We start from the raw sequence: 11,959 nt of genomic DNA on the forward strand, positions 1-11,959 counted from the left end.
TATGGCACAGACAGTCCTGCCTAATTTAAAATCTGGTCTTGATTTATGGATTTCTATGCATAGGGAATCAATCACAAACCCAGTGTGCATTTTCAGGAGTTTTATTACCCTCAGAATTAAACATGCTGAGCTTTAGTCTTTTTTTACAAGCTTATAATTGTAATCACATCAGCCTGCACCAAAGCTATCACTTACCCCAGTATATAGATGAATTGTCTGCTGAAAAAAAAGTCACTCATGCTGGACCAAACATTTCATGTCAAGATGCTGTCAGGTATATGATGTAGAAGCTCTAGCAGTGTTTCATAGCCAGCTGCATCAAGTCTCTGGTGTCTCACTTGGATCAGCTCTAACTCCTGGTGATTGAGTGGGGTATCTGTCCAGTTCATCACAAGGGAGTGCTTAAAGAGCCAATGGTAACTGCACTACCCCATTATGTGCTGTAGTAGAAAAAACTGGTTTCAAGTGTTATGATGTCTTCAAACCTTTTCTGCATTGCCTTCCCTATGCTCAGTGATTTAGATATCAGTCTTTCATTTCAATTCTTCTACATAAGCTATACATGCAGATTGGTAATTTCCAGGCAGGCAACATTTCTTACTCCTTTTCCACTTGTCCCAAGAGTTCATCAAGTTGGATTTTATTTGCAATATATAAAATCTTTTCAATAGGCACAGCACTTGGTAAATGCAGGCACAAGTCCAGGCCTTTTCACTTGGCCTCATCCTGGAGCCCTGCCCTACCCTGACTGAAGCAGCCCTGATGTAGTTTTGGTGCACTGATTTGCTGGTCTAAAGCTCAGCTGGACAACTCAGCAGCAGTTTGCAAAGCCCTTACAACTTCTGCTCTTATCTCCTGTCCCTCTGGCTGTGCCAGGAGACCTTGCATAGGGAGCTCTGTGTCCTTTACAGCAGAGCCCTGCCGTGTTCTGCTGTCACTGGCACCACAAGTGACAGCAAGCGACTCCACTCACAGGTTACCTTGGTCACAGAACCACAGAATGGTTTTGGGTTGGAAGGGACTTTAAAGATCTTGTTCCAAAACCTATGCCATGGGCAGGGACACCTTCCACTAGCCCAGGCTACTCAGAGCCACATCCAACCTGGCCTTGAATGCTTTCAGGGATGGGACATCCACAGTTTCTCTAGGCAACCTTTGCCAGTGCCTCACCACCCTCATGGTGAAGGATTTCTTCTGCATATCTAACCTAAATTTCCCCTCTCTCAGTTTAAAAACATCATCAGCTTATCAATTAAACATTGTTAAAAATTGTGATGTCTAATCCTGCTATTTTTTCTGTCTCTCTCTTTGCTGTAATAAGATGATCCTTTTTCTTCTGTTTATGTCTAGGGTTCATGGACTGCAAAGCTCTAGGCTTGGACCTGTCAGGAGAAATCTTGAGCCTCTTTCCACTGCCATCTGCTGTTGCAGGATCCTTAAATACCAGCAGAACTTTCGTGGTGTGCTGGAGTGTCTTGCTGGGGATAGCAAGAAGAGATAAGGTCTTTCAGTGATCTGCAGAGCTGTGCTCCATGTCCTTTCAATGCCAGGCAAGTCTTTGAACCTGTGCCTAGATTTAACTGTAAATAAGGAGGTAAAAAACATAACCAAACCAACCAATGCCGACTTTAAAAAGCTTCTTTGTAGAAGGAATTTACTTGTGCAGACCTGCTGCATAACCATGTAACTTTTTCTTGGGTCAGCCTACAGAAATGCCTGCAGCCTCAGCACATCTACACCCTTGGCAGGAGAGGCTGTACCTCATTTATACCCTGCTCAGCCACAGGAGAAGCTTGTTTGATTCCAAAACCCTTCTCCTTCCCATCCCTCAAAGGGAAAAGCATTTGATTAAAAGCATTGCAGAAGTTAGGCTAGAGACTGAGAAACTGAAAAAGTTTACCTTTATGTTCTGTGATGGTGATCCATGCTAGAAATCGTGGATAAGGAACAAGGCAGTGACAGTAAATGTCCTTATTCCTAAAAAACTCTTCTGAACTAAGAGGGAGGCTTAAGTAGATGCTGTAGAAATCATAAAAGGCCTCAAACATGAGGAAGATAAAAACAGCCACCTTGCAGCTGAGAAGGAACCAAGTAACCCCTCCCTGTCACTAGTCACAATGTAAATGGTTCATATTTATTTTATACCTCAGAAGAAAGTCATAGCAAGTACTTTTAGGTCAGTTTCTGGTTCTACAACTGTGGTGCAGCCCCTTCACCCCCTTGGGTGACACCAGGACCTTAAAACACTCACTCACAACAAAATGTCAGCAATTTCAGGCTGCTCAGATTCCGTGTCACCAGATTCCCACATCCTTCTGCAGGACCTGGCTTACAAGCAGCAGATCCAAGATTTCTCTGTTCAATGATCCTAAATGCAGCTGTTTTGGATTTGGGATACAGAAGACCTTAAAGCAAGGAGACGGAAGAAACTGTCAGGAATCTACCACTGGCAGTCTTTAACTTGAAAAAGCCTTTAGGAAAACTGGGAGCTGCTACCAAGCTCTCAGGATGGCCCCCTTCACCCAGCTCAAGGCTGTTGCTGGATCCCAATGGGCTCAGATAAAAGGCACCATCAAATCTTCAATAAAAACTTGGCCCTTCTCCCGAGTCATCAGGCAAGAATCTGGAGTGGACATGGATTCCAGGGCTGCTCTTGTGATGAAAAGACAACAGTGATCATTAAAACACTTCATCTACTTCTTCTTTATGAAGTGAGATCTATTCAATACTCACATATTTACAAAAGTGTTTATTGCACATCCTCATTAATTTTCAAGAAAATATAGTAACTAAAAATTCTAATTTCCCTCATCTCTGTGGTACAAAGGTCTGAAAATAAACCCAACTCCTCTTTGCAAGACATATGCTGACAGGTGTATAAACAATTTAACTTTCAAATAGCTCTTTCCTTTCACCAGATCCTTCCCAAAAGTTAAAAAAAAAATTAAAAAGAACACAGGATAGAAACGTTATCTTTCCTAGTACTTCGGCTTCTTGGAAAAAGGGGTCCGTGCTTGGAAAAACAGCTCAGGAGACCAAAGAGTTGGCCCTTCCAACACAACCCCTGAATAATTTCCACCTGAGAGGTGATTCTCACCTTCTGAAGGGGAACAAGTTTTCAGGACGGGATCATTTAAAAACGAGGTCTTGGTGACACTTGCAGATAAAGGAGTTGTTAGAATCCTGGCTCTATCCCCAGGGCTTATTCTCTCATTTTGGATGAGATTTTCATAATTTTCAATGTTCTTTCTGCTTTCAGAAATAGGGTTCCTGCTAGTGTGTCCACAGGTGGATTGCAAGTCAGCAGCCCAGCCAACTGTTTTTAAATTTAAAGATGCAGTCGGTTTCAGACCTTTGTTTGAAGATGGAGGGATCCACTCCTCCAAGCTGGCAGGCAGTTGGCTGTTAAGGAACTTCTGGGAGGCACAGCTACCACTTTCTTTGTCCTTCCTGTTCCTTGGTCTCTCACGTTTCACTAACTTGCCGGTAAGCTGCTGCAGCAGAGTGTTCTGAAAGGAAGACCTGAGTCGCTTGCCTTTGGAATGGATTTTAGTGGGATTTGTAGGGGTGAAGAGGGTGATAGAAGAGCTTCTTTCCCCAACAGGCCATAGTTTCTGCAGAGGTTTTGTCATAGGAGTAGATTGTGAATAAGGAACAAAGTCCTGAGCACAAACTGAACTGCATTCTGAATCCCAGGAGTAAGTTACAGGTGTGCTGTGCTTGCTAAAAGCCGGAGGGGACCTGTGTAGGCGTGAGCTCAGTTTTGAACTGCTACAAGGAACACCTCCAGGAGAAAGCACTGATTCAGCTGTGACCTTCTCTGTCAAAGTATCCTCCTGTATTAAAGAATTACATGATTTATTTAAGAATTCCACAGGTTTTGCTACATCTCTTACACTTGCATCAAAGAGATCAGCAGAAGCATTGTAGATGCCTTCACGGAAGATGCTGTCCCACTGCAGCTCTTTCCTACTAACACTTCCAAAGGTATTATCTGACAGTTCTGCCAATGGTTTTAATTCTCTTTCATATATATTTGCATTGTTGGGAGTTGGTGTATCAGAGACCTCGGCCCCTGTGAGTGTAAGATCCTTTTTTTTGCTTGGTGTAGAATAATTTTCTTTATTTTCACAAGAAGCTAAACAGCTTTCACATGCAGAATGCACACAGGCGGCTGTCTTGCTCTTTTTTGAACAGGAGGTTTCTCCATGCAGCCTAATAAAAGACCAAGATGAATTTGCATTGTCATTATTTGCTTCTTTGGGCTGCACACATCTGCTCTGAGAAATGGAAGGCTCTGGTGTAACTGGAGAGGATGCTCCACCTTCCTTGAGGGTTGAAGACAAATCACTAGGGGAAGACTCGTATTGTGAGACATCACTTGGAGGGTTTGCATTTGACTGAAGACAAGCAAGCACTGTGGTCTCCCAACTATCATTCCCTGCTGGTGGCAAAAGCCTCCCTGACACACTGGCTGCAGGCAAATGACGTACAGCTTGCTTGGAATACGATTTGTTAAGATTTACACCCAACTTGTTACTTTCAAGATGGACAAATTTGCCTGCATCAGGGCTGGGTGATGTTACAACACTCCTGCCATCCTCTATTCTAGCTAACAATTCATTTAGGCTTTCTGAGAATGGGAGCTCTTCCCAAAATATAGAGTCCATCTGAGACACTCCAGCTACATTTACATGATTAGGAGCTGAGGCATCTCTCTTGCAAACAAGGGAGTTGTGGGATTTTTCTGTGTAACAATAGTTTCTACTATTAGTTTTTGGGTAATTGTCTTTTACCTCAGATTTCAAAGGATGTTGTAACAACTTGGAACTGTTTCCATGTGAACATTTGGTGTTTGAAGAGGAAACTCTCTCCAATTTATCAGTTGCAGAGATACCATCAGTCCGACTAAGCTGTGAACTTAATTCATTATTCTTCTCTTTATCCCCTTCCTTCATGGAAGAGATCAGAAACTGTGAGTCCCAAAGAGTTTGATTGTTGAGGCTTACACTGCCCAATTCTGTAGAGACAGGCTTCTCCTCTTGTTCATGCTGTTCACTCACCAGATTTCCCACTTCCAGAGTGGGAAAGTCTTCCGCTGTTACCCAAGCAACAGATGAAGTCAGACTTAAGGATTGCTGCCAGCACCCTAAAAAACTGTCCCTGCCACTAGACTGAAGAAAACAGGAGCTCCTGCTCAGGCTAGACAAGCTGCTGAGCTCACTGAGAGGTTCATCTATGGGAGCTGATGACGCATCAGGTAAAGATGAGCTGTTATTACAGCTCCTGAATTTTGCCGACTGCAGGAGATGATCTAAGTAGCTGATAACAGTAAAGCCAGTAACAGCAGCACTTGGCGGGAAGATCTGGCACGCCACAAGGTTTTTCGTACTTCTATTAATTCTGGAACACTTCTGCAAGATGCTGCTGGCAGCAGAACGCCCTCCATCTTCCTTTGCACAATGCTGAGGGGGGAAAACAAAACAAAAAAACAACCAACTTAGAGAAAAAAATATTAACACATGTCTTTTAAGTCAGGAGTAAATTTAGATCTCCCTTCTTGTCAGGATCTGCAGGGGAGAGAATACAAAACAGTCTGTCACAAGGCCCTCCCTGGGAAATAAACCCTGGCAAGGGCTGTAAAGGACATCACAGTGAGAGGTTCTTTGGTTGTTGCAATTACAGAGTTTTGGAGCTGGAAAAACAACCAAGAACTCTGAGAAAGGACTTTACAGAATATTTCTTCCTCCCTTTAGGGCACTGAATGCTTCCGGGCCTCCTCTAGTGCAGTTCAGTGTGAATGGCTGGCAGCCTAAGGCCAGTGCTTTGCTTTTATCCAGGAGGCACTGGGCAGCACTTGAAACAAAGCACTCTGGTACCAGACACTTGACTTGGCAGCTCAGCTGCCAAAGCCAGCGTGGTACTTTCTGTGCACTACATCCGTGAAAGGGAAATAAGCTATGACCTTCATCTGCTCAGATTCTTTTAGAGAGCAGTGTTTCAAAGGAGCTTCAAGTGCAATTCTTTATAAAACCTGCTTCTCTCTACACTGAAATTACAGGTGAGAAATGACATTAAATAGAGGGAATTAGCTTGTATTTTAAGAAGTGGATAAACCCTTTCTCATCTACCCCTCAAGCTCTGGCAAAGCCAGAGAGGCCAAAAAGCAGATATAGTTACCTCCAACAACCCTCCTCCTCCCTGAGTCTGTGCCAGGTTTAAGGCTGAAGGCTGTTAGCCAAGGACAACACCCTCCTAGGTAAGTCTTTAAGAAGTATGTTATGCTGATTCTGAGTATTATCTGGGACGTATACACAGCTGAGCACAACTATACAGAAATGTCTACAGCCAAGGGCTTTACACAAAGTCTTTGAATGTGTGTTCAGCTCTTGAGTGTGCGGGAGCAGCCACAAGGCTGATGACATCTAGGATTAGTTATATTTGTCAAGGCACCAGGCCCACAGACCTGGTCAAGGGTTCCAGGTAAGTAAAGTGAATCCAATAAGTCCTTCAACTTCCATTACCTAAGATGCTGTACATCAGGAAAAATCTCAGATCAGATACAACCTGTGGGAGAGGCAAAACACCTGCCAGGTAGGATTTAGTTCAGATTTCATAATATTAATTACTCACATAAGCACCACTTGAAGAGAACCTTGAAGACTGTTCCTACAGAAATATTGCTAAGAACTAATATTTCAAAGTGTGTTAAACACCTAAAAGAGCCACCAATGCAGACAGTGAACAGCTGTACTTTAACAACATTTTGAAAATGCTCTTAAATCTAGAAATATTAAAATGGTGCAAGGGGATGTGCTTCTCCTTACATTTTAGACTGGAAATGAGAATACACGGCATGGGAAAGGTAGGGCAGTGCTTGGAAAGAGAGTCTGTTTCTTGGTCCAACTGTACATGGTTTTTTTACAGGCTCCAAGCTGTTACTGATATGCACAGGAGCTGGCATTGCTCAGGCTCTCCAAAAAGCACCCTGACAAGCTGTAAAGCTAACTACTGCCATTCAAGATGATTTTTGGATGTGACTCATTCAAAAAAAAAAAAAAAAACAACAAAAAAACCCCAAAACCACAGGAGTCTTGTGGAAAAGAAGCAGAATATCCTTCTCATGTCCTAGACTTACATTTTCTCAGAAAGAAGTTGTACATGAGGGTTTGATAACTCAGTCTATACCCCTAACTGGCTACAGAAACTCACTAAAAGGCCATAATGTGGATTAAAAGTTACCTTCACTCCAAATATAAACCTTTTTCCAATGAAACAGGTTTCCACTGCTTGAACTAATGCTCTTGTAGTTGACTCTGTGTTTGTTTCTCCTGACAGCTGATTGAAGTCTTGAATATACCTAGGATAAAAAACCACAGAACTATTGGACCAACAGAGGAAGAAGCCTTACATAACATCTTAGCTGTAGTATAGTGCTAATGAGGAAACATGTTAAGGTAAAGATTTTGTGCTAGCTTCAACTAAACTCAGAATGAAAACAGGAAAACCATTAACCTATAAATTAAATTCTTTAGTTCATCTAACTTGTTAGTGAGATAAAGTAAACAAAACAACCACTCTGAACAAGTTCAATACACACACCACTTTCAGGTGCTCCCCACGTGGTTGTGATTTTTCTGCCAACACAGGGACCGTGCAATGCTGGTCAAGATGCTGCTATTCCTTACACATCCTTCCTGCCCAGCCTTTACAGCATGATAGTATCCATGTAAGACATGGAAATAACTGCTTTTCACAGATGACAGCAGTACAGCAGTGTAGGGCAGAATGCCTGTCACAAGCATGTTATTAATGCTGCTAATATGCCATAACAAATAATTCATCTTTGAGCCAGTGATAACACAAGGCATTGAGAAAATAACAGACTAGAGAAAGAAGCAGGGAATTAATCTGACTATCCCATCCCAGCACTTTCACATTTCAGAAAACCTGAAGCCTATCACGTGGGTGGTCAGGCTCTGAGGACTAACAGACTTTCTTAGAAATCCCTTCTTTCTTCAGGAAAATTTGGTCATACTGCCAAATAGTCACAAGGTGCATTCAAACTGTTAAAAAAGAACAGCCAGAGGCTCTATCTGGAAAAGCCAACTTACTTAAACAAAGGAAATTTGATCATCTCAAAAAAAGGAGAAAGGACACAAGGAAGAGGCCAAACCAACCAAGCAGTGAGGCTTACTTAACAGGTAGTTGCTGTCTTGAACAGACAAGTGGAGGATTTCTTCTACTACCTAGAAGTAACCCATCTCAAAACATCAAGATTTCAGGAAGAAACAGACTTCCACACTTTCTCAACATAATGGGAACCAAGGAAATGCTGGAAGGAAGCACTGTAGCAGTTACTTCCTACTCATCTTCCCACCACCTAGGCTCATTGGAGTTTTTTTAGGCTGAATAAATAGCAGCAGCTATATGGTCAGACAATCTATTCCTTACCTCTGCAGATTCTCTGCGGTGACCCCAAAGAATGGATCTAAGCAACTTCCAAAAACAGTGATGTCAAACAAATCATTAGTGTCAGCAATCTTTAGGGACAATCTATATCTGTAGCTTGCATCTTTAGCTTCACCTGTGCAGCCACACTTTAGACAGCTGAACCTGACAAAAGACAGTAAATGGATAAAAAAGATTGAATAGCTGAACTTGTGTTAATCACTGCTGAGGTAAGAATTTATCTGCAGCCGTAAATATTACTACTATACTGTATCAAATATTCCATACAAAACTGTAAGATTATTTTCTTATTCTTTACTTCTTGAGGCATTAATCTTACCAAAGGCTCAGAGCAAGATGTGTGTATTATGACAGAATGCCTCTGGTTTCTTTTAGTGATTTATTAAATGCTAGCCTGTTGTGAAATTGAAGGGACAGCAGGTTTTGAGAGACTGTTGGGGTGCAATTTTGGATTTCCTGCACTCATTTTTCTCACATTTCATTCTGGTTTGGGATTTTTCCTCCTGCAGATTGAGCATAAATACATAGGTTTAAAAAATAATTAGGAAACAGCACTGTTATCTTGTACTTCAGCATTTGAAACAACAGATATCCTTGTTTTACAAAGTCAGCTCCTTCCATTTAGCACTGACATTCATTGATTTACTGTTCTTCTCTGTGTCAGAGATTTCACCCACGCTGCAATTAAAAAAGAAAGCTCATCCCTTTCTGGACATGCACTCAGTGAAGAGTCATACAGGACTACCAGGTGCACTGCACATGTAGAATGAAATGAAAAAATAAAATCAGGGTTTGATCTGGAGGGGCTGGATTTTCACCACTTTGTTGAGTGTTCAGCTAACAGAGATCCCCAAGTTAAAGGAAATCAGTACATGATCCCCAAAACAGGACATACCTCCTGGAATCCAGTATCAGCCTAGAAAAGCAGTTTTGACAGGCAGGATAGGTGAAGCAGGAATTCTGGATGGAAATCACAGAGGCAGCCAAGAGTCCCTGCACACTATTCATGGGCTCAGCATCACCTGAAACAAGTAAGTTGAAATGGTTAGAAGAGTTCTCATGAGATGTTAATATTAACTGCTTTCAGTTGGGTTATTTTAACATTTTGAACAGCAGTGTTCAGGAAGTTATAGTCTTTAGAAATTCTTTAAATTAAATATTAAAAAAAAATTTAAAAAGGATAAAGTTATGCAATATGAAGTAACTGTTCATGGCATTTGCACACCATTGCACACAGATTATGCCAATTCTCACTTGCATTTAGGGATCTTAGAATTATTCTTGGGCACAGCACTGCAGTAAATAGCTTTTTAATTCTATTCCTTAATTTACAGTGAAGTCACAACATGGGGTTAAACACTGAACTTGTAATTCTGCAAATGTTTCAACACCCATGACTTGGAGAGGTTACTCAGAAAACCTTGAAAAAGGCACACAACAGCAACTATATTTGTTCCTAGATCATGCTCTTAGAGCTAAAACAGCAGCTCCTGGTCAACAGAGGCTGTAAGATTTGACAAATAAATTATTAACTAAGCATTTAAATAAATAGGAATTAATTTATTTTTACTCAGTATTACTTTCCTGCAGATTTATTTTGGCTTTATTACACTATACTGCCCAAAACATCAAGCTTTAGGAAACTTCCCCTATTTCAGACAACTTTTATTTTCACCACATGTTAAAAAAATGTAGATAACAATCATAGAGTCCTGGCATGGTTTGGGTTTGAAGGGACCTTAAACATCACCTAGTTCCAGCCCCAGTGCCATGGGCAGAGACACCTTCTACTAGACCAAGCCACTTGGAGCCTCATCCAATGCCTCAGATCACAGAATTCCAACTGAAATGACCAAACTGTTCTCTACAGCTGAATCAAATAACTCCTTAAAAGTCTGCATTTGCAATAGCTCTTTTATCTTTAGCTGTAGCTAAATATAAATCTGTCTTTCATATAAACTGCAGAATAGGAAGGGAATTCCACATCTTCATCCCAAAACTCTCTCTGAGAGGCAAAAGACCAAAGAGATAGAGGAGCCTCAAGTATGGCTTTTACAGGTTAAAAATACCCCACATTCTATAATCAACAACGATCTTTTGTTCATATTTTGCCACCAGAAGGTTAAACTTTCAGGCTGTTCCTTTGCCCTTTGGAACATCTTTCTCAGCATCCTGGTAAAAACAAGATCTGTAACACTGAGTACTAGAAAAATGTGAGTGACTAAACTTATTGCTCTGAGTAGTTCAGATGAAAAAAAAAACAAAAAAAAAAAAAAAGAAAAGAAAAGAATCCCAGTATTCCCTACACCTGGAAATGGAGGTAGGGAAAGGGAAAAGCTGTAATAGCAGGCCAAACAAAATAGTAAAAAACATCTCTTCAGAACATACAAATTATAGAAACTAATTTGACTCAATATATTGAATGGTCAATATACCTTCAACCCTTACCAAAAGGAAACTATTTTGTTTTAGTTACAAAGATTTTGTTTTAGTACAAGGTAACAGTAAAAAGCACATAGAAAACACATCAATATGTAGAAAACGAGTGATAAAGTAAAATCTGATATTTTTATTGGCCAAAAAGGTGGGATTGGAGAAGCTAGCAGGTCCTTCATTCCCACCTGTTTTCAACTCAGAACTCTAGAAACAAAGTTTACATAGTTTTTGTTACCTGCACTTTTACGAGACATTAAAAAACACACAACTGAAACAAACAAAAAAAAAACCCAGAAATGCACACTGCAGAAAACAGAGAACACCGCAAGTATTGAATTGCAATACGGGGATAAAGCAGCACAGCGTGTAAGTGCTCACACAGGTTCCGTCCAGAGCAAACAGCCTCAAGATCTCCACCTCTATTTCCCTTTCGAAGAAACACAGAACTCGCTACCGGGGCGCAGACTGAAAGAGGTCGGCAGGAATAGATCTGTTTCACTTGGACTTTTTGTAACAAACCAAACATCCCAAACCTCAGCGCCGGCGGGGGAATCCCAGAGCCGCCCTCCAGCTGCTCCTGCCGCGCTCGCTGCCCTCAGGGCGCAGCTCCCAGCGCGGCTCCGGGTGCCCCCTGGTGATCCCGCCGCCTCGCTCTGTCCCTGAGGAAAACCAAAGCACGGGTCGCTAACACCTCTCGCTCCCGTTTGCACCCCGCAGCCTCCCCGAGGCCGACAGCGAGCGGCGGGTCCGGTTCGGCTCGCCCGGGCCGGGCCGGGGGTGCAGCAGGGCTCGGCGCTCCCGGGGGCTGAGGGCAGAGCGGAAGGGCGGAAGTCCGGCTGCGGCGGGGTCTCGACGGGGGCGGGGCGAGGCGGCTCTCAGCCAATCGCGACGCGCTCCGAGGGGAGAGCGGCTTCTGTCGCCCAATCACAAAGCGAGAACGTCGCACCCCCGCACGATGTGGAGAGCCGAGACGGGCGGCTCACGTGCTTGGGGCAGCCAATCGCTGCCTCCCTGCGATTACCTAAGGGAGCCGCCTCGGCCAACCGCGAAG

The 11,959-nt window shown here is 42.5% G+C and overlaps 1 protein-coding gene across 3 annotated transcripts; it reads right to left on the bottom strand.

Annotated features, from left to right (window-relative positions):
* Positions 1 to 85: 85 nt before the first annotated feature.
* DDIAS (DNA damage induced apoptosis suppressor) lies at positions 86 to 11,770 on the bottom strand. 3 transcript variants are annotated; one of them, XM_030268923.4, is made up of 6 exons: positions 11,287 to 11,435; positions 9,368 to 9,494; positions 8,455 to 8,616; positions 7,243 to 7,360; positions 6,467 to 6,567; positions 5,328 to 5,465 (listed from the first exon to the last, which is right to left on the bottom strand). In XM_030268923.4, exons 1-5 carry the CDS (start codon positions 11,432 to 11,434, stop codon positions 6,511 to 6,513), a joined length of 612 nt encoding a protein of 203 aa, XP_030124783.4. In that variant the 5' UTR covers position 11,435; the 3' UTR covers positions 5,328 to 5,465; positions 6,467 to 6,510. The 3 variants fall into 3 exon arrangements, with proteins under 3 accessions (XP_072782891.1, XP_030124754.4, XP_030124783.4); XM_072926790.1 differs by lacking the exons at positions 6,467 to 6,567; positions 11,287 to 11,435 and adding an exon at positions 11,442 to 11,770 and having other exon boundaries at positions 86 to 5,465; XM_030268894.4 differs by lacking the exon at positions 6,467 to 6,567 and having other exon boundaries at positions 86 to 5,465.
* Positions 11,771 to 11,959: the final 189 nt, after the last annotated feature.

Source organism: Taeniopygia guttata, chromosome 1 (assembly GCF_048771995.1).
Source record: "Taeniopygia guttata chromosome 1, bTaeGut7.mat, whole genome shotgun sequence".
Lineage (NCBI taxonomy): Eukaryota > Metazoa > Chordata > Aves > Passeriformes > Estrildidae > Taeniopygia > Taeniopygia guttata.